Source organism: Cucurbita maxima, unplaced genomic scaffold (assembly GCF_002738345.1).
Source record: "Cucurbita maxima cultivar Rimu unplaced genomic scaffold, Cmax_1.0 Cma_Scf00036, whole genome shotgun sequence".
Classification (NCBI taxonomy): Eukaryota; Viridiplantae; Streptophyta; class Magnoliopsida; order Cucurbitales; family Cucurbitaceae; genus Cucurbita; species Cucurbita maxima.
Window position 1 is genome coordinate 2,178,347 of NW_019272052.1, and position 25,382 is coordinate 2,203,728.

General features: G+C 35.9%; 3 protein-coding genes and 1 pseudogene across 4 annotated transcripts in view; 3 read left to right on the top strand and 1 right to left on the bottom strand.

The window, feature by feature from the left end:
- Positions 1 to 6,804, top strand: part of LOC111468078 (kinesin-like protein KIN-7M, chloroplastic) — an 11,696-nt gene extending 4,892 nt beyond the window's left edge. The window contains exons 12-26 of the mRNA XM_023113126.1: positions 989 to 1,093; positions 1,401 to 1,505; positions 1,929 to 2,036; positions 2,133 to 2,264; positions 2,353 to 2,532; positions 2,869 to 2,997; positions 3,368 to 3,508; positions 3,617 to 3,736; positions 3,838 to 3,888; positions 4,211 to 4,264; positions 4,532 to 5,275; positions 5,858 to 5,987; positions 6,061 to 6,178; positions 6,276 to 6,355; positions 6,659 to 6,804. Coding sequence (XP_022968894.1) covers positions 989 to 1,093; positions 1,401 to 1,505; positions 1,929 to 2,036; positions 2,133 to 2,264; positions 2,353 to 2,532; positions 2,869 to 2,997; positions 3,368 to 3,508; positions 3,617 to 3,736; positions 3,838 to 3,888; positions 4,211 to 4,264; positions 4,532 to 5,275; positions 5,858 to 5,987; positions 6,061 to 6,146 — 2,085 coding nt within the window. The 3' untranslated portion in view covers positions 6,147 to 6,178; positions 6,276 to 6,355; positions 6,659 to 6,804. The remainder of the gene's footprint in view (positions 1 to 988; positions 1,094 to 1,400; positions 1,506 to 1,928; positions 2,037 to 2,132; positions 2,265 to 2,352; positions 2,533 to 2,868; positions 2,998 to 3,367; positions 3,509 to 3,616; positions 3,737 to 3,837; positions 3,889 to 4,210; positions 4,265 to 4,531; positions 5,276 to 5,857; positions 5,988 to 6,060; positions 6,179 to 6,275; positions 6,356 to 6,658) is intronic.
- Positions 6,805 to 8,524: 1,720 nt separating this feature from the next.
- Positions 8,525 to 10,098, bottom strand: LOC111468461 (annotated as a pseudogene).
- Positions 10,099 to 14,093: 3,995 nt separating this feature from the next.
- On the top strand, positions 14,094 to 21,356 carry LOC111468459 (coatomer subunit alpha-2). 2 transcript variants are annotated; one of them, XM_023113701.1, is made up of 4 exons: positions 14,094 to 14,213; positions 16,256 to 16,492; positions 17,154 to 17,648; positions 17,951 to 21,356. In XM_023113701.1, the coding sequence occupies exons 2-4, from the start codon at positions 16,285 to 16,287 to the stop codon at positions 20,899 to 20,901; spliced, it is 3,654 nt and encodes a 1,217-aa protein (XP_022969469.1). In that variant the 5' UTR covers positions 14,094 to 14,213; positions 16,256 to 16,284; the 3' UTR covers positions 20,902 to 21,356. The 2 variants fall into 2 exon arrangements, with proteins under 2 accessions (XP_022969469.1, XP_022969468.1); XM_023113700.1 differs by lacking the exon at positions 14,094 to 14,213 and adding an exon at positions 15,548 to 15,827.
- Positions 21,357 to 23,338: 1,982 nt separating this feature from the next.
- On the top strand, positions 23,339 to 24,541 carry LOC111468462. Its single transcript, XM_023113702.1, has 2 exons — positions 23,339 to 23,701; positions 23,769 to 24,541. The coding sequence occupies exons 1-2, from the start codon at positions 23,407 to 23,409 to the stop codon at positions 24,062 to 24,064; spliced, it is 591 nt and encodes a 196-aa protein (XP_022969470.1). The 5' UTR covers positions 23,339 to 23,406; the 3' UTR covers positions 24,065 to 24,541.
- Positions 24,542 to 25,382: the final 841 nt, after the last annotated feature.

The window sequence follows — 25,382 nt, forward strand, 5'->3', positions numbered from 1 at the left end:
TACTTTAGAAAACCAAGTTTTGCTTCACCATCCATTATTCTTCTGCTATTACGTGCCTGTTGGTTAGGATCTCATCTATTTCATCAATCCATTTATTGTAGTTGATATTGGAATGTCTATGAATAAAGGTGGAAGTAATTTTTATATTTTGTTGCATTGTGAAGGTTATTGGGAAATTAAGCGAGGGAAAGGCATCCCATGTTCCTTATCGAGATTCTAAGCTTACCCGTCTTCTTCAATCCTCACTCAGTGNCATTTCCTTGCTGGTGGAGCATCCAATTGCTTGCTCTTTAGTTCATTTCTTGGCTATGGTTTTATTTTCTATATCAGAATGAGGTTTGTTTTCCATGATATAAACTGCTTGCTGCAATCCAGGTGTCACCTCTTTATGTTACCACTTAGAAACTTGTTGGAAGTGCATTTAAAAACACGAAACTGACAAACTTGTCCCTGCAGTGCTAGCTCTATGTGAAATTTGGGTCCCTTCCCCCCACTTAAAAAAATTATTTGTTTGCTAGAAACAATTAGTTGAGGAATTCCAAGTTCAAGATTATTCACAAATGGATGGAGTGATGTGTACATAAATACATATATCATGGACCCAGATATGGTTTCTTCATGTGTATGTGATCAATACATAAATACATTCATAGAAACATAAAAATTTGCATACCCAAACCAAGTACATAAATTCAAATAGACACCTACACACGTAGGTGCAAGTGTGCATGCTTATCAGGTTATGATAAGTTCTGGTGTGTATGCTTATCAGATTTGTGGTTGCTTTCATCCTCTTGTGCATTCTTTTCCATCTTCGGCCTCTCTAAACTAAGTGTGCTTTTGCAGATGATTGAAAGTAGTGCACGTGGTGATGAGTATGACGGTGTCATCTTCTCTCAACTTGTAAGAACGGGCCTTTTTCATTCTGATATGTGGTTCTGTTGAACTTTAATGTGTCATTCTCATTAATATTAACTCCATGCTACAGAACTTGATAGATTTAGCTGGGTCGGAGAGCTCAAAGACCGAAACTACTGGACTGAGGAGAAAGGAAGGAGCCTATATAAACAAAAGCCTTTTGACTCTTGGAACAGTAGGTGCCTTTTTATAGGGCTTTTGTGTGTTGATTAAATATTTTTGCGCTTTTCCCTAACAAATATAAACGTACAATTAGGACTTGTGTGATTCTGAACCTACTTTAGAAAACCAAGTTTTGCTTCACCATCCATTATTCTTCTGCTATTACGTGCCTGTTGGTTAGGATCTCATCTATTTCATCAATCCATTTATTGTAGTTGATATTGGAATGTCTATGAATAAATTTAATTTTCATGAGAATGTATCTATGTAGCGGATACCTCAAGGTGGAAGTAATTTTTATATTTTGTTGCATTGTGAAGGTTATTGGGAAATTAAGCGAGGGAAAGGCATCCCATGTTCCTTATCGAGATTCTAAGCTTACCCGTCTTCTTCAATCCTCACTCAGTGGGCATGGACACGTTTCAGTGAGTATATGATTTAGAAACAACTTTTTTGTAGTCCGTGCTTCTCGTGAATGGAATTGTTGATGAATCATTTTTATTTATTATCATCTGCTGTCCCTTTTACTTTCCATTAATATTTATGCAGTGAAATTTTCCAACTTCTTTTTGGTTTAACATACAAATTATCTCCAGCTTATTTGCACTGTAACTCCTGCATCCAGTAACATGGAGGAAACTCACAATACATTGAAGTTTGCTAGCAGGGCCAAACGAGTTGAAATCTATGCCNTTAGAAACAACTTTTTTGTAGTCCGTGCTTCTCGTGAATGGAATTGTTGATGAATCATTTTTATTTATTATCATCTGCTGTCCCTTTTACTTTCCATTAATATTTATGCAGTGAAATTTTCCAACTTTTTGGTTTAACATACAAATTATCTCCAGCTTATTTGCACTGTAACTCCTGCATCCAGTAACATGGAGGAAACTCACAATACATTGAAGTTTGCTAGCAGGGCCAAACGAGTTGAAATCTATGCCTCGCGCAATAAGGTTGATTGAAGTTTCTTTTCGACATGAAGTTAAAAGAAAATGTCTGTTGTTCACATAAGCTTTAACACTTTTCTTCCCTCTTTATTATATGTTCAGATAATTGATGAAAAGTCTTTGATAAAGAAGTATCAGACAGAAATTTCAATCCTCAAGCAAGAACTTGATCAATTAAAGAGGGGGATGCTGGCTGGTGTTAATCATGAGGAGATAATGAATTTAAGGCAGCAGGTTTTTGTTTTCTTCGCTTATGTTTGGTGGCCCAATTACTATTTCCAGAATTCTATTTCACTAAGTCATTCTTATTATCATTAAATAGTTGGAAGAAGGTCAAGTGAAAATGCAATCAAGATTAGAAGAAGAGGAAGAAGCTAAGGTTGCTCTCATGAGTAGGATTCAGAGGCTGACTAAACTCATACTTGTCTCTTCTAAGAATTCTATTCCTGGATGTTTGAGTGACGTTCCTAGTCATCAAAGGAACAAATCTTCTTTTGAAGATGTAAGTTTTCTTTATAAGCTTTCTTAAACATGCATATGCACATTCATCTTACATTGTCTTATTTTGCTCATGAAACATTTTACTGTCAGTGAAGGGAACCTGTGGTTCTTCCTCCATACATTTTTGCAACGACAATTATCATCATAATCTGCTTCTATTTAGATAAGATTACAATGAAATTATTAGTTGTGTTACTTGTGTAGAATAAAACATCAAACCAGATATTTTTGTCAAGTGGCCTTCCTTTTCCTATTTCTATGTGACTGAATTTTTGCAGTTCTTACTTTAGTTTGAAAACAATAGATCTGTTGCTCATTTTTCAGTTTTCTTTTTCAGAAGGTTGAGGTCACCCAAGGGTTACTTTCCGGAAGTGAGAATCAAAATGATCTATCTTCAATTGTTCACTCAGATCAGTTGAACGGTGAACTCTTACCAGCTGATAGTACAATCACTGGATCATCTAACGTGAGTAAATTATTGGCACAACAGATTATCATACCGAAAGCTTATCACAAGTCTTGTTTGCTCAGATAATTTCTCTGTGATGTGTTTCATCTACATGAGTTTCTCTTCACCAATTAAATATCATACTGATAGCGTTTAGCGTTTTAGTTTTTTTTTTTTTTTTTTTTCCAATTCTCTTCAGCGAAACAGTAGCAATTTATAAAGTACTCGATTATATCATATTAATTTATGGAGCTCACAAGGGTTTTTGCTGGTTTTTTGTCGGGCCCCCTCCTTATTACAGTTTTTTTTTTCCTAAGGAAAGTTTTTGTGTTTTCTTAGAGTTATGAGCTATATGAGTATTAAAATGATTGTTTGTATTGTAATGTAGGGGGAGATGACAATGTCAGATCAGATGGATCTACTGGTCGAGCAAGTTAAGATGCTGGCTGAAGAGATTGCGTTTGAAACCAGCGCACTGAAACGTTTGATTGAGCAGTCTGTTGATGATCCTGATGGTTCTAAAGTTCAAGTATAGTCATTCATGAGCTTTCTTTCTTTGCTGCATCTTATTGACTCCAGAAGTTGACATAAGGTTTTTAAGCCAATATTTTAATCATGTCTCTGTTCCTTCATCCAGATCCAGAACTTAGAACAAGAAATTCAAGAAAAAAAGAGGCAAATGAGAGCTTTGGAACAACGAATTAATGAGGGTAGCGAGCCTTCAATTTCTAGTGCATCGATGGTTGAAATGCAGCAGGTGCTGCTTCCTGGAGCTTATTGACCTGCCTTCAAGTGTTTTAACTTATTTTTATATTAGAATTTTTTAAAATAATTTTCTACTGCTTTTGTCGGTTGCAGACTGTTACAAGATTAACGACTCAGTGCGGTGAAAAGGAATTTGAGCTTGAGGTAAGTTTTCTGAGTTAAATTAATTTTAGGACTTTGATACAATGTTGTTAAATTAAATTAATAAGGTTTTTACTACCTCTGTTCTCTATTCAATTCATGTACACTCTTTTCAAAATATCCCTGTAGTGGAAAATTATCGAGCAATTGATCTTATTGAGAAGCTTCCTTCTCCTTGTTCCCCCTCGTTTAGTTTTGGAACATCACTTGCTTCCATATTTGTCTGCTGGCAGTGTGCAGAGAACAGAGAATTACAGGAGAAAGTAGAACTCTTAGAGCATCAATTGGCTTCAGTTACTAGCAATAAAATGTCAACTTCATCTGAAAATTGTCTTCCAGAAAAATATGTAGAAGAATTCAAAAAAAGATTCAATCTCAGGCAAGACTTTTCACTTTTGGTTATAGTAGTTTTGTAGATTACTGATTCTTGAAGCTTCATCTATGGCATCCCTGTCTATAATTGGATGAGAACACTAATAATTTTGAAGGATGAGGGGCTGTGCTGTATGCTTCTTTACAACATGGCTTGTTCATTTTGCAGTTTACTGTAGATTTGTATTTCTAATTATTTACATATTTGATATTTTTCTATAACATAGAGCTATGGCTGTGTGTTTGATGATCTGAAGATTGTTTATTTAAGCAGGAGATAGAGAATGAGAAACTGAAATTGGAATCAGTTCACTTTTCAGAAGAGATCAGTGGGTTGCATGTACAGAATCAAAAACTGGCAGAAGAAGCTTCTTACGCAAAGGAGCTAGCCTCTGCTGCTGCTGTTGAGTTGAAAAATTTGGCAGCTGAAGTCACGAAGCTCTCCTTACAAAATGCAAAATTGGAAAAGGAGTTATTGAGTGCGCGAGAATTGGCTCACTCTAAGAATACACAGAATAATCACAGTGGGAACCGCAAGTACATTGATGGTTCAAAACCTGGAAGGAAGGGAAGGCTCTCTGGCCGGTCTATTGATGTTTCAGCAGCAACCAGTGATGATTTTGAATCTTGGAATCTTGATCCAGATGATTTAAAAATGGAACTTCACGCAAGGAAACAAAGAGAGGAGGCCCTTGAGGCTGCTTTAGCTGAAAAGGAGCTCCTAGAAGATGATTACCGAAAGAAAATGGAAGAGGCAAAGAAAAGAGAAGCGGCTCTTGAAAATGATTTAGCCAATATGTGGGTACTGGTTGCCAAGTTGAAGAAAGAGGCCGGAGGTGGAGCTATCTCAGATGTTAAAAGTGATGCAAGGCAGAATTCTGGAACAGAAAATGATATCGATACAAAGACGGATGATAATGAAACCATAACCATCTTTAAAGAGGATGCTGATCCTGTAGATGATTCGAAAAAATCTGAAGAAACCCATGAGGAGGAACCACTGGTTGTTCGCCTAAAGGTATGAAATTTCAGCAGAGAGATCACTGACATATTTGTGAAATTTTTTGTAACAGCCCATCAAGCCCAAGCCCACGGTTAGTAGATATTGTTTTCTTTAGATTTTTCCTTTCGGACTTTCCTTCAAGAATTTTAAAACGTGTCTGCTAGGGAGAGGTTTCCACACCCTTATAAAGGGTCACCCCAACCGTTGTGAGATCTGAAAATCCACCCCCTTTAGGGCACAACGTCCTCGATGGCACTTGTTCCTTTCTCCAATCGACGTGGGACCCCACCAAATTCACCCCCTTCGAGGTCCAGTGTCCTTACTGACACACCGCTTCATGTCTATCCACCTTCAGAGATCTCCTCGTTGGCACATTGCCCAGTGTCTGATTCTGATACCATTTGTAACGACCCAAGCCCACGGCTAGCCGATATTGTCCTTTATGGGCTTTCCCTTTCGGGCATCCCTTCAAGGTTTTTAAAACGCGTTTGCTAGGGAGAGGTTTTCACACCATTATAAAAAGTTTCATTCTCTCCAACCGACGTTGGATCTGACATTTTTTGTTTTTGACAAGATTTGTTGATGATTACCTTTCAGGCACGGATGCAAGTGATGAAGGAAAAGGATCTGAAGTGCCTAGAAAATGTAGATACGAATTCACACACGTGTAAAGTATGTTTTGAATTGCCAACTGCAGCAATTCTTCTTCCATGTCGACATTTTTGTTGTAAGTTTTCTTAAACCTTCTTAAAATTCCTACATTTTGATATTCTAATTATTGGCATTTCTGAAACTGGCAGTATGTAAATCTTGTTCACTTGCCTGTTCTGAGTGTCCAATCTGTCGGACAAAGATTGTAGATAGGCTCTTTGCATTTACTTCTTGACATGTTCTTCCATGCCTGCCTTTCCCCACAAGGTAAATTCATTCTATCCCTTCTCCTATTCCATCAATCACTGGTTCACCGCTTCCCTGTATCATAATCAATAAAGCCCAAAGCCTGTTTTACTGGCAGGAATTCAATATTGAATCTACAATGCGACGGAGGACTAGATTCTTCTATTTGATTTGCTTTACATGCAACTGTACAAAAAGGTACATAATTAATTTATTGTGATCCAAGTCTCTGACAGATGTAAAATAATAATACCAGAAGTAGTTAAGGAACTTCATATTTCAACATGGAAATCTTCTTTGATTAGTTGTTTCACTTAAACTACCAATTTATATCTGGAGAGGGCTCTAGAACATCCTTCTATATATATATATATATATGTATGTATGTATGTATGTATATGCATATCATTAATTCAGTCGCATTGTGCTTGTAGAACCTTTTGCCTTGTGGATCTCTGTCCCTGTTCAATTCATGCAGATTTGGAAACATTGTGCTTGTAGAACCTTTTGCCTTGTGGATCTCTGTCCCTGTTCAATTCATGCAGATTTGGAAAAGGGTTTGTTTTTGTTTTCTTGCACAATATTCCTTCCTTCTACTACTATCTTAATATTTATTCAAGGCTGTCATTAAACGATGTCGTTTTATACGGACATTCTAGAGAGAGAGAGAGATAATATTTATTCAAGGCTGTCATTAAACGATGTCGTTTTATACGGACATTCTAGAGAGAGAGAGAGATAAGGATAAAAATAAAGAGAGATTGGAAATTTAAGGAATGAACAACATACGGCTGCAGCTTGCTGGAATATTGTTGGGAATTTCTAAAAGTAAGCATTTAATGCAACTTAATAAATGTCTGGCTTTGTTCTGGAATATTGTTGGGAATTTCTAAAAGTAAGCATTTAATGCAACTTAATAAATGTCTGGCTTTGTTCTTTGTATGTATTAATAAAAGAAAATAAAACTTATAATAATAAAATAATGGAAATTAGATTTGTTATCTTCTTCTGAGTTCTTCTCTGAAGTTCGCTTTTTCTGGTAAATATTTCATTCTGACCTTAACTAACCCTCAGAGCTATGTTTCCTGTACTAGTTTCTTGTTGCTGTACTATTCAATGGTCAATAGAATTAAAAGACTTTTTTATCTTTCTTTCTTTTCTTTTCTTTTTTTTTTTTTATTTATAAAAAAAGCTCATTTATGTTTTGATGTATTAAGTTATATTCTATTTTGTATTTGTAGTTAGTAGAATTTTTATTTTAATTTAGAAACTTTTTAACGGGTTTGGTCGGCCTAAGTTCAAGCCTACCGCTAGCCGTTACTGTCTTTTGTGAGCTTCCTTTATCGAGCTTTCAAGTTTTAAAACATGTCTGTTAAGGGGAGGTTTCCATACTCTTATAAGATTATTTTATTCTCCATAACCAATATAAAATTTATAGTTGTGTAAGAGTAAAAAGTAAAATGTTAAAATTTTTACTATTTTTATTCATGATTAACTAAGAATGATGATGCTTCCAATAAAATATTTTATGGTGAGTAATAAACAAAAATATTTAATTTAGTTTGAAAAAATTGAAATAAGCGCTCAAACTCAAAAACAAACTCTCGAAATAAATTATAAAAAGACAAAAGAATAATAAGGCAAAATACAGTTTTAATCTATTGAGAATGATTATTATTATTATCATCATCGTTGTGGGGTTAGGAATTACAAACATTCAATGGTATGATATTGTCGACTTTTATCATAAGCTCTCGTAATTTTACTTTCATCGATTTCCTTAAAAATCCATAACCTCTTAATTCGTCTGACTCTTCTCACAACAATCCTTAACATGCTAAAGGGTTTCAAAGCGACAGCGGTGGTCGTCGGTTTCGTTGGTTAGAGGGGAGAATGTTGGATATAAAGAAGATTAGATGTAAGGAAAGGGATATGGAGTTGAGAAACCTGACTGAACCCAAAAATAAAAAATAAAAAAAGTCCATGTATTTACACAGAAATGTATGGATATAAGGACATTATTCACGGCAAAAAAATTTAAATTTATATCTATGTTAGTTAATTTTTTAAATTAATTTACGTAAAAAGAAAGTCTAGGAGCTTAAAAATACTAGAAGTTTTAATTCTAAAGTTCCGTTTATAATTGAAATAAAAATAATAATTAAATAATTAACCTAACTCATTAAAAAATTTATGTAAATAAAACTAATAAAAATGATAACTGCCAAATCTTTTATTATTATTATTATTATTATTATTATTCAACTAAACCATTTCGAATTAAATTTGATGGACCAAAAATATATTTGGCCTAAAATAATAATCTGGGAATGTCCCCAATAAAAAATAAGTTGTTTAGTTGCCAAATCAAACCAAACAAACAAATTGATTTCGATTCCAATCTCATCATAACCAGTTAAAAATTTACCAGATTTGTTTCAGATCCGAAGCTGCTGATGATCTGATCAGCAACCGTGCCATTTTTTCATCTTTACAAGTTTTCATGGAGATTTTAGCTCCATTCCAAGATGTAGTTTGAGAAAATTTACCAAAAAATTTCGAGGTGTTGCCAAATCTGACGGTGCCTAACGATTCTTGCTGGCTCTCCAGATTCTGATTCGCAAATGCATTAAGCTGTACCGATCCAAAGAAGGAACCATTAGAATGAGAGAAGAAGAGGAAGAAGTGTGAAGCAAGCAAACATGGAGGTTCGTGAAATTACTTTCACTCTACACCGAGGGTGTACTGCGAACCTTACAGAAGTGATTGGCAACGGCGGAAGGATCGAGAAATTCCTCCAAGCACCATTCCGGCAATGTCTCCAAATATTCCGATATGCTGCTCGTCGAGAAGGAACCGCCGTCGCTTGCTTGGCCGTCTTCGACCTTGTAATTACTTGTCGATGGAGCAGCTTTTTCAGCGGAATGAGAGCTGATTGCCTTCACGGCCATTTTAGGCCTCTTGCTGCAAGCGTGAGAGCTTCCAGTTTTAACATCCATGGCCGCATCGCAGCCATGGGAGGACGAAGATGTTTGGGACGAAAAACAAGTCGAAGAAAGCTTCACACCTGTGAGAAGAAATCGACTATGCTTCTGCGTATGTTCGTTCGTTTCGTGGATCGAAATGTCGCATTCTCTGCAAATAATTGCCCTATCTTGTTGACAGAAAACGAGCGCGCGACGTTCCTGCAAATGAAATCAAATTCTGTAAGAATCCTCTCCTTCTGACACCGAATCAACGATCGCCAAATTATTCCAACTCCACAAATCGACGAAACGAAGGATATCAGAAACAGACGAAACAAAGCAGATATTTCCAAGAAGGTACAAAAAAACGCAAAGATTCTCTTCAACACCGATTCGATTTCACAAAAACCTCAAAATTCAAAACATAAACATTTTCCAGAATCAAAATTACCTGACAGATATCGCAACGAGGAGAATCCTTTTTGATCGGCTGAATTAAGGAGAATCGTGAGTGCTTTCCAGCGAGCTTGTTGGCGCGGTGAACATGGAGATCGCAGCCATGGCAAAGAGCGGCTTCATCAGCATAACAAAAAACAGAGGCCTCAGCCTGATCACAAACATCGCAACGGATCTTCATGATTCTTTCTTCAACAGAAAGAAATAAAAAACCGAACAGAATCTTGTGGCTCGATTTCACCTCTCTCTCTCTCTCTCTCTCTGTGCCTGCCTGCCTTTTCGCTATCTGAAAATTCTGAGGGTTGAAAGAGAGGTGGATTTAAAGCGGAAGATGGAGACAAAGTATTATGGGCTCTCGGCCATTACTGGACAAGAACAACAGCTAGGATTAAAGCTCTTTATTGTTCTCTGACCATTTAAGAAAAGCTCTAGAAAAATCGGCCATGGCCCCCTTCTCTCTCTTCCTTTCTCTTTCTACTGTGATTTCTTTTAAAGGAGATGCAAGTGGTGGGGGGCAAACCCAACTTGGGCTCTCCTATATAGCCTTAATTAAAATATATATATATATATATATATATATATATATATATATATATATATATATATATATATATATATATATATATTTTATTCCAATAAAATTTTAAAATTAAAAAAAAAAAATTATTTTCCTAAATAATTTCAATTTTTTTTGCCATTATTTTTTTAATAACTCTATTATTGTTCTAATTAATAGAGGTACAGGTGGGTTAGGTTTGAGCCTGATTCACATTTTTTTTAATCCAATCAAATTGTTTCATTTGTAATTTTTAAAAAAAAAAATTAAATAATTCTCGTTAATTTAATTTAATTATTAAATTTTTTCGGGTTGATTTTAAAATTAAAATTAAAATTTTAATAAAAGTAAAATATTAATTCATATAATATCTATTTATCTATTTATAATAATTAATAATATTTACGACTCAATTTTAATATATATTTTAAAAAATTACTTTTAAATAGTTAAATTTTTTTTAACAAAATAATTACCATTTATTTAAGTTTAATCTAACCCAAATGAGTTTATAATTACGGGTTGGATTGAATTAGGTTGAGTTGTTCAAATTCTTCTAAATTGTACCGGGTTGATCAGATTTTTCTAGTTATCAAATATTTAACACAAAGTACTATGTTACAATTTTCGCTCGTTGATGTTTATTGATTTTTTTAATGTGAATAATTATAGATCGATTTGTGTTTGTTTGTAAACTTTTAATATATTTTATCTAAGATTGTATCTGAATAATTATAAACTGTAGATAAATAAAACTTAAAAAAAAAAATTGATCGATAACCCAACCCTGAAAATTTTTTGGTTGGGTTGGGTTGACCGAATTTTGAGTTGGGTAAAAAAAAATCTCTTAACCCAACCCAACTAGGACCATGTACACCCCTAAATTAACCTGACCCTTTTAAGTGACCAATTATACGTCGTAATTGTTTTTTTAGTTTGTGAAACATTTTTCTGTACAAATTTAAAATATTTTTACCGTTTCTCATACATTTGACAATACAAAATAGTCTATTAGATTGCGATGAATTTCTTGATTAGAAATGCCTTAGATATAGTCCGTTCAAATATGTTGAGAAAAAAAAAAATCCCATTGTTTGATGTAGTGATTATCGGGACATATACCCAAAAAAACTTTAGAAAGACTATAAGGAGATAGATTCAAATTTCATAGCGGTTGGATTTTAAACCCGAGACAACTACTTGTAAATGTGCCAACATTTTGATTGACGACTTTAAAAAACAGTGAAAAGAGTCATAGACTTGAATATAGTTCAACTCGTTGATCATAACGTATACAAGTGGACTCCTTCATACGTCACCATTTTAAATTATAATCAATGTTTAAAAAGACAAGACAGCTTACTTCAGGTACAATTCGATTAGTTTGAATATTTAAATCTCGTGGTGGTTGGATTTTAAACGCTACGATAGCTACTTGCTAGGATTGGCAATTCAATGTTGTTAAGGTACCAATATTTTCATTGAGGTACGTACAAGTTTCGGCTTCATTTTCAAGATTTGTGAATATTAAAAAATTAAAAAAAAAATTGTAGACTCGAGTATAGTTCAACTCATAAGTCATAATTATGGCAAGTGGGCTCGTTCCTCTCTGTTATTAATAAAAACTAGTTGAAGTTTTTTATTGGAAGTATTAAAAAAAAAAAAAAACTTAATAACCTGAAAAATTCAATCAACTCAACCGAATTATGTGGCTCGGTTGAGCTTTTGATTCAAATTAATAAAAACGTTATAAATTTGGTTTGAAAACCTTTCATTAGTAAACGTGTTTTAAAATCGCGAGGGTGACAATAATATGTAACGAGTCAAAGTAAATATCTACTAGCGGTGAGCTTGAACTGTTACAAATGATATTAAATTCATACACTGGACGGTGTGTCAGTGAGGACATTGAGGCTCCAAAGGAGTGAATTGTGAGATCCCACATTGGTTTGAGAGGGGAACGAGATCCTTAATAGATATATTTAAAACCGTGAGGAGGACGATGGTACATAGCGGGCTAAAGCAGACTCTAACAACCAAAATGAACCGAACCCAAAAAATTTATAATTCACGTCCCCTTTTACACTGGACTGTTACAAATGATATTAAATCCATACACTGGACGGTGTGTCAGTGAGGACATTGGGGCTCTAAAGGAGTGAATTGTGAGATCTCACATTGGTTTGAGAGAGGAACGAGATCCTTAATAGATACATTTAAAACCGTGAAGAGGACGACGGTACATAGCGGGCTAAAGCAGACTCTAACAACCAAAATGAACCGAACCCAAAAAATTTATAATTCACGTCCCCTTTTACACTGGACTGTTACAAATGATATTAAATCCATACACTGGACGGTGTGTCAGTGAGGACATTGGGGCTCCAAAGGAGTGAATTGTGAGATCTCACATTGGTTTGAGAGAGGAACGAGATCCTTAATAGATACATTTAAAACCGTGAAGAGGACGACGGTACATAGCGGGCTAAAGCATACTCTAACAACCAAAATGAACCGAACCCAAAAAATTTATAATTCACGTCCCTTTTTACACTGGACTGTTACAAATGATATTAAATCCATACACTGGACGGTGTGTCAGTGAGAACATTGAGGCTCCAAAGGAGTGAATTGTGAGATCTCACATTGGTTTGAGAGGGGAACGAGATCCTTAATAGATACATTTAAAATCGTGAAGAGGACGACGATACATAACGGGCTAAAGCAGACTCTAACAACCAAAATGAACCGAACCCAAAAAATTTATAATTCACGTCCCTTTTTACACTGGACTGTTACAAATGATATTAAATCCATACACTGGACGGTGTGTCAGTGAGGACATTGGGGCTCTAAAGGAGTGAATTGTGAGATCTCACATTGGTTTGAGAAGGGAACGAGATCCTTAATAGATACATTTAAAACCGTGAAGAGGACGACGGTACATAGCAGGCTAAAGCAGACTCTAACAACCAAAATGAACCGAACCCAAAAAATTTATAATTCACGTCCCTTTTTATCTTTTATTTATTTATTTATATTATTATTGTTATTATTATAATTATAAATATAATTATCAAAGTGACACGTGTCTTTATTTATTTATATTATTATTGTTATTATTATAATTATAAATATAATTATCAAAGTGACACGTGTCATATCATACTAATCAAAATAATAAAATTATAAATATAAGGACGACATAGATGCAAACATTACATTATTAAAATGGATAATTGTAACGTGACATATTAATACCAACTTACGACATAGATGCAAACATTACATTATTAAAATGGATAATTGTAACGTGACATATTAATACCAACTTGGATGGATTGTATATCTTATCAACTATAGCTCACATGTTATGTTACTATTTTTAAATTTTAATATTATTTTTAAAATTTAAAAATATTTAAAAATATTTAAAAATTTATTCTTAAAACTTAAAACAAAATTTAAAAAATAAACATTTATTTTAGTCCTATCCGACCTTCTATTCCTTCCCCTACCACTTCGTCGTATCTTTCGTTCTCTGTACCTTCTCCATATTCACTCACTAATTCTAATCCTATCTCACCCGATACATCAGTTTCACTCTAACGTTCTACTCGTATCAAACTGCCTCCAACTTAGACACAATTATTGGATGATGAAAGTCTCACATCGGCTAATTTAAGGAATGATCATGAGTTTATAATTAATGAATACTCTTTTTATTGGTGTGAAGCCTTTTGAAGGAAGCGGAAAGCAAAACCACGAGAGCTCATGCTCTAAGTCTCCGATAACCTTTATTTTTTTATTTTTTTATTTTTTTAAATAAATTCATCCAGGAAGATGAGCTGGGCTTAGAGCGGGACTGAACCTTTGGACCCTAATTTCTCGATTCTCAATGGCATCAGGTACATAGCGCACAATCACTCGAGCAATGGATTTGGGTGGAGTTAATGGCGGGTGGTTAGCGCTCTCTCCCGCTACTCTTCTCACAGCTTCCTTCACTTCAATGGCGCCCGTCTTGCTCTCTCCTGCTCCATTCTCTCGCATTTCTTCTACTTCATCTTCTTACCGCCTGGTATTTCTTCTACCTCTCTCGTTTATCTATCTTTTGCGTTCAATTTATCGACGATTCTGGTTGTTTTTGTGACATTCCTGTTCATTTATTCTCCTGTTGTTACTTTGGTTGTCGCGATTGTCGAGTTGATCTAGTTTTCGCATCGGTGAACTGAATCGTGCGTTTGTCTTATATCATTTGCGTATATTTTTATCGAGATTGCTTCTCGTGTTTTGATCTTCTTCCTTTTCTCCTTCTGTTTTCTTTTGGTTGTTGATATTACCGAGGTGATCTACATCTCGCGTCGGTTAAGCAATTGTGAGTTAACTGGCATCGGAACTATTGATGTGTTGAGTATACTTAGATGAACTGAGTTGATCGTTTGTTTTATAGAGGTTTCTGCTCGATTTTTGATACTTTCGTTTTTGTTTGGTTGCTAGAATGACTGAGGGATCTAGTGTTCACACTGTTCATGTGTCGAGTATACATCGGAACTGTTCATCGTTTGTTAAGGCTTTTCTTTGGATTGAAGTCATGTCATACATAGCATTATGTAATGACTCATAATTTTCCCTGTTTCTAATATATATATGTTTTTTTTTTTTAATAATTTAAGGGTCTTATACTCTTAATTTTTTTAATTTAGTTATTTAATGGACGTTTAAATTTCTAAAATAAATTCTTGTTTTATGTTTAAAAATTTTTAATTTTGGATTTAATAAATGTTTAATTGATGAAATATATTTTTTAATTGCATTAAAAATTAAATGACTATTAAATATAAAATTATAATTAAAAATATGTATGATAGGTTCAACACAAAACTCAATTAATTTTTTATTTTACTTATAATATAGGGTCGGTAAGAGTTGGATTGAGTTTTGTCGAAGAAATCAATATTTTGGATGAGTTAATTGGGGGACTAAATAACTCCAGCTCAATCGAATCGAATCCAACCCAACTCCAATTTTTCGGGGTAGATTTACATTAATAACTAAAATCTTATAAAGCTAAAATATCAAACATACAATTTATCATCGACTAATTACAGATATTTCTAATATTTATAAGTTTGGTTGAGTCCTAACCTTATTTTCAAGTTGGTCGGGTTGATAATCTGCTACAGAATTTGAATTTTCAATTTTTTGAAATTTAATTCAATCTAAACTCGCAAAATATCTAATCAACTCAATGTTTGTGGTCTGGGTTGGGTTGTTGTTAGCGGATTTGCGATTGTTAAGTTTAGTTTATTCGTTCTCGCGTGAATAGTCAACTACGTATGCCTTCTAACCTTAGATTAAAAAAAAAACATTTAACTAAAAAAACTATAAAATATATACATGTATATTTTTTTTTGATCCCTTGAAAATTCAGAAATTGGGTTTGAGACCCTCTTAACTTAACAAAATTTTGTCTTCTTTCACTTCCACCTTCTCTCTGATTATACTGAGAGAGATCAAAACCAGGCCCGAATCCAGATCCATCTCTTTGAGAATCCTCCCACCATTTGCTTCCCGCTTTTTCCTTTCGATCTACCACTCTCTCTCTTTATCTTTGTTTTTGTAATATGTTCTTCCGGTGATCGGCTGCAACTTTCAGTTTGCTCGATCCCCCTTCATACTCGTCAGATCTGAGGTAACGCACTTGCTCAAAATGTACAGTTTTTTGTTTTCTGTTTCGTCTTTTTTCGCTGTTAGATCCTTCCTCCCCTTTCTCTCCCGCTCGTTTTGCTTGTTCTGGGCATGATTTTCTTTGGTTTTTATACGAAATGGTCGTGAATTTTACGGGGAAATGTTGGAGCTCCCGACTTGGGTTTTTTTTTCTTTCTTCTCTTAATCTTGAAGAATGTTGATTTTGTTCTCTAGTTATTTGGTAGTGTAATTTATGTTGATTGTTACTTAATTATTAAGTTTTTTATATTTTTTATTTTATTATTATTATTATTATTTTTATTTTTATTTTGAAGGAAAATGGAAATGTTTGATTTGGTCCTTTTTGGTAGGTGGAGAGTTTGTATTTATAGTTCTGCTGTTTTATTGGTTTTGAGGCAAATTATTTTGTAGAGAGGTTTGGCATTTTGTGTTCGGACAAGATGCTGACGAAGTTTGAGACGAAGAGTAATAGAGTGAAGGGGCTGAGTTTCCACTGTAAGAGGCCATGGATCCTGGCGAGTCTTCACAGTGGTGTGATCCAGCTATGGGACTACCGGATGGGTACTCTTATTGATAGATTTGACGAACATGATGGGCCTGTTCGTGGTGTTCATTTTCATAAATCTCAGCCGTTGTTTGTTTCCGGAGGTACACATTTGTTTTTCAATCTTCTTTCATCTTGGACCTTTAATAATATAATGAATCTCATATTATTCCACTCTCTTGAACACAAAAGTATCTAAATTTCACATGGATGTAGTGTTTAATGGAAAATTTTGGTCGTGTTCCAGTTGGTTCGTTATTGCATTGTATTTTGGTAGATCCCGGTGTTCTCTTTCTAGGGGGTCAGTAGTGTGTTCAGTGATTCCAAAAACGTGGATCTTATCCTAATGTTTGTAGATGCACGAGCATTTAAGCTCATAACCAATTTGACGGTCGGACTTTTTCAATGTCAGAGTAGTATTTGGCCAATTAAAGACTACCCTCCAGTGTCAGAGGTTAAGAGATCTAATCTGCAACTGCCCTCTTTCCAACAAAACCTCTTCCTTAATGATGTGTGTTTTGAGTTATAGAAGAATTTGTTTTTTGTATTTGAGTTGTAGCACTAGTATGGTTAAGTATTTGCAAAATGTTGCGAAGTGTCAATGTCGTAGAAGATGGTTGAATTGTTTCATTCTGTTTTTCTTGGTACCTTTAGTTTGATTATATACTTGCATTTCTGCAATATGGTAACTATGAATTACGCAAATAGCTACATCTCTTCTTGTGAGAATGGAATTTGTTGTAAGTTGAAAAAGCTGTCTTGCAGGTGATGATTACAAAATTAAAGTATGGAACTATAAGACGCACCGATGCCTGTTTACTCTTCTTGGGCACCTTGATTATATCCGCACCGTGCAATTTCACCATGAGTCTCCATGGATCGTGAGTGCCAGTGATGACCAAACTATTCGAATTTGGAACTGGCAGTCTCGTACTTGCATTTCTGTGTTGACTGGCCACAATCATTATGTTATGTGTGCTTCATTTCACCCTAAGGATGACCTTGTCGTGTCTGCCTCCCTAGATCAGACTGTTCGTGTTTGGGACATTAGTGCCTTGACAAAGAAGTCAGTGTCCCCTGCTGATGACATTTTGCGGTTGAGTCAGATGAATACAGATCTTTTTGGAGGTGTTGATGCTGTGGTTAAATATGTATTGGACGGTCATGACCGTGGGGTCAACTGGGCTTCTTTCCATCCAACTTTGCCCTTGATTGTCTCAGGAGCCGACGACCGGCAAGTCAAGTTGTGGCGAATGAATGGTAACTACTTAAAAATTTAGCCTTCATACATTTACTTTCCTTTTTGTTAGAATATTCTCTTGGATGGTAAGAAATTCTGTTATAAATCCTAGACAAGTAATCTGAACTGCTTCTTGAATTAATGATAATAGGGCTGTTAATTGTCTCTATCTAATTAAGATTTCATTTGTTTTTCACCATATTCTTATGCAAAAACTAAATTTCTACACACTAAGAAATGTTGAATAAACTGGCTCTTCTTTTTTCGGTGCTATAAGTTTGATTTTAAAAATTATTAAATGCTGAATGTTTATTTTTTCCAGACACAAAAGCTTGGGAAGTGGACACATTGAGGGGTCACATGAATAACGTTTCAAGTGTTATGTTCCATGCTAAACAGGATTTGATCATATCCAATTCAGAGGACAAAAGCATTCGTGTATGGGATGTTACAAAGCGTACTGGTGTCCAGACATTTCGTCGTGAACACGACCGGTTCTGGATTCTTGCTGCTCATCCAGAGATGAACCTATTGGCTGCTGGTCATGACAGTGGCATGATTGTCTTTAAGTTGGGGAGAGAACGACCAGCTTTTGTTATTAGTGGAGATACTCTATTGTATACCAAGGATCGGTTTTTGCGGTTCTATGAGTTTTCAACTCAAAGGGATACTCAAGTAATTCCAATTCGACGTCCTGGATCCATTAACTCGAATCAGAGCCCAAGGACAATAGTGTATAGCCCTACAGAAAATACTGTTCTTATTTGCTCAGATCTGGATGGTGGATCATATGAATTATATACCATACCTCATGAAAGCATTGGTCGAGGTGATAGTCTACAAGATGCCAAGAAGGGTGTTGGCGGATCAGCAGTCTTTGTGGCTCGTAATAGGTTTGCTGTGTTAGATAAAAGTAACATGCAAGTCTTGATCAAGAATATCAAGAATGAAGTCGTTAAAAAGAGTATCCTCCCTGTTGCTGCAGACGCAATATTCTATGCAGGAACAGGTAACTTATTATGCAGAGCCGAGGATAGAGTGGTTTTATTTGATCTCCAGCAAAGAGTTGTTCTTGGTGACCTGCAAACCCCGTTTATAAAGTATGTTGTCTGGTCCAATGATATGGAAAGCGTTGCTTTGCTTAGCAAACATGTCATTATCATTACTAGCAAGAAGCTTGTGCATCAGTGCACTCTTCATGAGACAATCCGTGTGAAAAGTGGTGCATGGGATGATAATGGTGTTTTCATTTATACGACATTAAATCATATCAAATATTGTCTGCCTAATGGAGATAGTGGGATAATCAGAACTCTTGATGTCCCAATATACCTCACAAAGGTTTCTGGCAATACTATCTTCTGCTTGGATCGGGATGGAAAGAACAAAACCATAGTTATCGATGCTACGGAGTATATCTTCAAGCTGTCCCTTCTGAAGAAAAAATTCGACCATGTAATGAGCATGATTAAAAACTCTCAGCTTTGTGGACAAGCAATGATTAGTTATTTGCAACAAAAGGGTTTCCCTGAAGTTGCTCTTCATTTTGTGAAAGACGAAAGAACTCGGTTTAATTTGGCTCTTGAGAGTGGGAGCATTCAAATTGCAGTTGCTTCAGCAACTGCTCTTGATGAGAAAGACCACTGGTACAGATTGGGTGTTGAGGCTCTTCGTCAAGGCAACACAGGAATTGTCGAATACGCCTATCAAAGGACAAAAAACTTCGAGAGGTTGTCTTTTCTTTATCTTATAACCGGTAACATCAACAAGTTGTCTAAGATGCTTAAGATTGCTGAAGTTAAAAATGATGTGATGGGCCAATTTCACAATGCCTTATATCTTGGTGATGTCCGGGAGCGTGTTAAGATATTGGAGAATGTTGGTCACTTGCCTCTTGCTTATGTCACAGCTTCAGTTCACGGACTGCACGATGTTGCTGAACGGCTTGCAGCTGAATTAGGAGACGATGTCCCAGCTTTGCCGGAGGGAAAAGTACCATCTCTCCTGATGCCCCCTTCTCCCGTTATGTGTGGTGGTGATTGGCCTCTTCTGAGAGTCATGAAAGGCATATTTGAAGGTGGATTAGATACTGTTGGCAGAGGTGTTGCAGATGAAGTAGAGGAGGCTGCCGATGGCGATTGGGGCGAGGAGCTGGAAATGGTTGAAGTTGATGGTTTACCAAATGGGGACGTTACAGCAATTCTAGAAGATGGTGAAGTGGCTGAAGAAAATGAAGAAGATGGTGGCTGGGACCTTGAAGACTTGGAGCTTCCTCCCGAACCAGAAACTTCTAAAGCTTCTGCTGGTGCACGTTCATTTTTTGTGGCTCCAACTCCTGGCATGCCTGTCAGCCAAATTTGGGTCCAGAGGTCATCTCTTGCTGCCGAGCATGCCGCTGCTGGTAATTTTGAAACTGCCATGCGGTTGCTCAACAGACAACTTGGAATAAAGAATTTCGCTCCCTTGAAATCAATGTTCCTCAATCTTCATGGTGGCAGCCACTCCCATCTTTGTGCATTTTCGTCTGCTCCAGTGATAACCCTGGCAGTCGAACGGGGATGGAGCGAGTCTGCAAGCCCAAATGTAAGAGGCCCCCCTGCACTCATTTTCAATTTCTCTCAGTTGGAAGAGAAGCTTAAAGCTGGTTACAGGGCCACAACCACTGGGAAATTCTCTGAAGCTCTGAAGCTTTTTCTTAGCATTATTCATACAATACCATTGATAATTGTGGAGTCAAAGAGAGAAGTTGACGAGGTAAAGGAGTTGATTATTATAGTCAAAGAGTATATATTAGGTTTGCAAATGGAGCTCAAGAGGAGAGAAGTTAAGGACAATCCGATTCGCCAACAGGAACTCGCTGCCTATTTTACTCACTGCAATCTGCAGCTACCACATTTAAGACTTGCCTTGCAGAATGCAATGACTGTCTGCTTTAAGGCTAAGAACCTTGCTACAGCAGGTAACTTCGCCAGGCGCCTGCTTGAAACCAATCCCATTGTCGAGAACCAAGCAAAGGCAGCCAGGCAAGTGCTGCAGGCTGCTGAGAGGAACATGACAGATGCTTCCAAGCTTAATTATGATTTTAGAAACCCCTTTGTGATCTGTGGGGCTACACATGTGCCAATTTATCGAGGACAGAAAGATGTCTCATGCCCATACTGCAGTACCCGGTTCGTGCCTAGCCAGGAAGGGCAGCTTTGTACTGTTTGTGATCTTGCTGCTGTGGGGGCAGATGCATCTGGATTACTCTGCTCTTCTTCCCAGATTCGATGATTATACCGCTAGATCGAGACTGTTTACAGCCATTACCTGAACTCGCCTTTGCAGCCAAAGGTATTTCAATCGAAAGTTACGAAGCCATCAAAGCGGAGTAAACTTCTAATGCAAGGTCTGGTTTACTATCTCCTTTCCCTTGATTCTGTTTCTTTTCAACCTCTGTTTAGTTAAATATGATATTCAGAAATTCATGAATTTTGACTGTCGCTATTCTTTGTTAAGTTGTTCATAGACCTACATCGATTAGATTATTTTGTATGCACGTGTTTACGATACAAATATTAGAAGTTGTTTCGTAAATCCGATTATTTCCATATTGAAATCGAGTTTTGATCTGAGGGAAAATGTAACATTCTATATTTGTTATATCTATCCGTTGTGTATTGTATGAAGCTTCTCCTTTTTATCAGTTGCTTTTTTGCAGAGAAACTGGTCTGATAAACCCCAAACAATGCCATTTGTGATACTTTTGCTCATAGGTTTTATGGAGAAACTGGTCACTGGTTACCCAAAAAAACTTTGGTAGTATTCTAGTGCTGTAAATCATTTCATGATACTGTTTATATTTCAATCATATCATCACTTGCATTTGTTAGCACAATAAGCTCGTAAGATCGCTACGACGTGGCTGTCTCTTAGTGACCATTGAACGTAGGTTCGAAAGTTTACGTATCTCTTAATAACTATTGAATACAAGTTTGAGGTGCTTTTGCAGTTTCTTTCTCATACATCTACTCGGGCAAAACTACAAGTTGCATTGTGACTGTCTCCTCGATTGAGAGATAGAGATTTAACTTGACTCAGGTTAAGCTTCAACCGGGAACCTCGTGGGGGGTTTTTAGAAAGTACTGTCTCTTAGCGACCATTAAACGTAGGTTCAAAAGTTTGCATGTCTCTTAATAACGATTGAATACAAGTTTGAGGTGTTTCTGCAGTTTCTTTCTCGTACGTCTTACAATGCAAAACTACAAGTTACATTGTGACGGTCTCCTTAGAGATTTAACTTGACTAAGGTTAAGATCCAATCGGGAACCTCGTGAGGGGTTTTAGAAAGTAAAGCATTTTCAAGGTTAATACGTCTCGTTTGGTACAGGCGTCGTCGTGTTTATGGAGGGTAGAACTTAACCTTCAAGGTTCAACCATTTACTTTTCCATTCAATTCTTCCTCTTGCTCCACTCAAAGCCCTTATTCTTGTCTTACTTTCCTTAAATTCAAGATCCGTTTTGCCATCCATTGCTGACTATTGATATCCGAATGAAATTAATATACGTGTTTTATATAAAGAAATAAAGAGTTTTTAATTATGGCCATGCATTTTGAATTATACTTTTTTATTTAGTTATTATTCTATTTTTCTGATGGTGTTACACTTCTGGGTCCCAAACCAAGACATATGGTTTTGGTACAGAAGAGAAATGTTGTTACCAAGAGGCTCAACCGCCTTATCAGTAGATCTCTCTTCGTTTCATCGTATCTCTAGCAAACAAACTTTGAGCTGTTGAACCGGGTATAGAACAACGGTATATTGTTTTTCTACTTGTTTTGTAAGCTCAGCTGATGGTCCACAAGCAAGGTAAGTAAGTCCATTGTCGGCGGCTGCACGAATAGAACGAGATAAAGGGGGTGTGCAACCTAGAGAGTTGGCCATATCTCTATTCTGAATGTGCTATTGAGGTTCGGTTCATTTGGAAAAGAGGTCAACGGTCAATATGTACCCAGGTCTTGTACACACCGCCCATCACACCTTGGGAATGAGTTTCGCTCGTTTGTTCAATCTTTTGATACAAGCGATTCAATAACAGTTCAGTTTTCTTGCTGTCAAAACTTAGAATGAAAAATATAATTACTTTTAGGCTCTCTAATATTTTAGTCTTGTTTCAATTTAGTTCCTTTCATTTAAAAGAAAATAACCATTTATGTTATAATACCTTTTAATTTAATTGCTCGACTAATGAATGATAAACCAGGAAGATAATTTTTTGAGTCGTTTTCCAAAAATTTTTGTAATTTTATTCTCGTAGATGAACTAAAATTAAAATTATAAAAAAAGAAAAGAAATATTAGGGATTAAATTGAAATAAATGCATTAGAGAGTAAGCTTTATATCCAACATAACTTTATTTAAAAAAGAAATACATTAATTTTTCAAAACATAAAGATTCCAATTATTGTACCAAAAAGAAGAATAATAATAAATAAATAAATAAATAATAATAATAATAATAATAAAAAGTTAAAAACCCCCGAGGCGAAGGAAATTTCGCAAAAAGGACTAATCCGCAAACCAAGCGTAGTCCGCACGGAAGCTTGGCGCACAAGCCGAGTTCGTAACATAGTGTGGCTACGTGGCGTTCTCTCATTGGACACTGCACGTCAGGCACGTGAGCACGTTTTGACACCTCATAATTTCTACCCCTTTATATATTCCGCTGGAACAAAAGAAGGAAGAAACTGTAAAACAAAACAACCACCAATTCTCGAATCAATTTCACAGAGCGATAATGGAGGCCATGTCTGGAGCTTCGTCATCATCTTCTTCTTCCTCATCGTCTGTGGAATTTCATTTTTACGATGATTTCGAGTATGAATTTGTGGAAGATGTCGAACGCCTTTCGAACTGGGAGTTCCTCAATGCTTCTGATGCCGATTCAGAAATGGACGGAAATGGAGGCGAAAAAGAGGGTAAAAACTGCTGTGTCGTTGCTCGAATTCCTGAAGATCTCCTAGAAATGATTTCTCCTGTTGTCGTGGTGCCGATTTCTCTTGCAGAGGATCGGATCTTTGATCCTTTGGAAGATGTTTATTTCCTTCAGAATCATGCCGATTTCTCTTGCAGAGGATCGGATCTTTGATCCTTTGGAAGATGTTTATTTCCTTCAGAATCACGCGGAGGACGGTTTTGCGTACGGTTACAACGATGCGGAGGAGGATGAAACCGACAAAGACGACGGCGACGACGACGATGATGAAGATGAGTTAGATTTGGACGATGAACTCGTTCCGTGGTCTGTCAGCGACAAACTCGGACGGCAGCGGATGAGGAAATTGGGGAAAAGAGGATTTACGAGGATGTATAATTCGAAGAGATCGCCGTTTTTGTTCACCAAGCCTGGATGCGTCCGCGGCAAGCACGGACTCGGCTTGAAGCATAGTTATTAGAACAAGAACAGATTCAAGAACTCTGCTCGATCAAGTGCCTAAGAAAGGTAAACCAAATCTAATCCCAATATGACGTAGAAGTAAATACTAAATAGCTGTAATAACAAGTATAGTGGTTGCGTTTGTTGTAAGTAGTTGTAGTAACTAGTTACCCTTTAAATCGAATTTGCTCTGATGGTTTCTGTTGATTTCCAAGGCTTGGATTGATGATGAACACTAACTCGAATATCATCTTTGTGAATTAATCATCAATCTTATGTCCACCAAAATTGTTACGCTAATTGCAACGCCTTGTTGATTAGCTGTTCGGTTGATTTGTTTGCTACAGCCCTTTGGCATTTGTGGTTAATGGAATTTGTTTCCAAAAATCTGGAATCTCTGGGCCACACAATCTGCACAACTGACAATTATTTTGTATCATTTTCTCAAAGAAAGCCAAGCGTCTGATCAAAACTGACGAGGCATCATTGTTCTTGGCACAGATGTATTGCTCTTCTTTCCATAAGAATTTCATAGGACTAGAACTTAGTAAGATGTGATGGTTGATCATAAACATCCTTATCTCTTGGGTTAACTTCTCTCAAAGTTCTCACCTTATAGTTCTAAAGTTTTGATCAAAGTTCTAAAGTTTTGAAGCATTACATAACATACGATTTGATCTGAGTTGAAAGTTCTAAAGCATTATATCACATTCAAAGTTCTAAGATTATATCTCAAATTATATCGTAGCTAATTTTATTGATACAATGACATACAATTTGAGTCGAGTTCTAAAATAATAAAAACTTTATTAATAAGTTTAAAAAAAAAAAATTCACCACTTTTTTAAGCCTAAAATAAAATTTATATCCCAAATATATTGTAGAAACTTAGTTATAGAAGAAATTAATTTCCTTCCTTTTCTTATGTGGTCCTTAAAAATAGTGTAAACTAATTAAACATAAATTTCAAAACTCTATATGCAAAAACAAAATTTTTTAAATCTTATTTTAAAAAGTCATTTTACTTTTTATTAAGAACGAGAAACATAGGTGGGACCAAAAAATGCAACAAACATAGGTGGGATCAAAAGTAATCGCGGGATCTAAATTCAATTTTTATTAACCTTACAACAAGTAAGGATAAGGATCTAAAGTTACAAACAACAAACTATTTGGTACTTATTCTTATGAACTAATGAAATACCTATGGTTTGAGACATAATAAATTGTCCATCATTTTCTACAGACAGACGAACAGGTTCGATAATAAATATTCCCCCTTTTAAGAATTCTTTATGAAACTGGAACTCCTTGGGAACTATCAGCATCTCCAGATT

What these genes read in the sequence shown, in the direction of transcription:
- LOC111468459 (XM_023113701.1), top strand. Translation starts at nt 16,285, where the DNA reads ATGCTGACGAAGTTTGAGACGAAGAGTAATAGAGTGAAGGGGCTGAGT. An exon ending in GCCGTTGTTTGTTTCCGGAG is followed by an intron (nt 16,493 to 17,153) that starts GTACACATTTGT and finishes GCTGTCTTGCAG; the next exon opens with GTGATGATTACAAAATTAAA. An exon ending in CAAGTTGTGGCGAATGAATG is followed by an intron (nt 17,649 to 17,950) that starts GTAACTACTTAA and finishes TATTTTTTCCAG; the next exon opens with ACACAAAAGCTTGGGAAGTG.
- LOC111468462 (XM_023113702.1), top strand. Translation starts at nt 23,407, where the DNA reads ATGGAGGCCATGTCTGGAGCTTCGTCATCATCTTCTTCTTCCTCATCG. An exon ending in GATCTTTGATCCTTTGGAAG is followed by an intron (nt 23,702 to 23,768) that starts ATGTTTATTTCC and finishes ATCCTTTGGAAG; the next exon opens with ATGTTTATTTCCTTCAGAAT.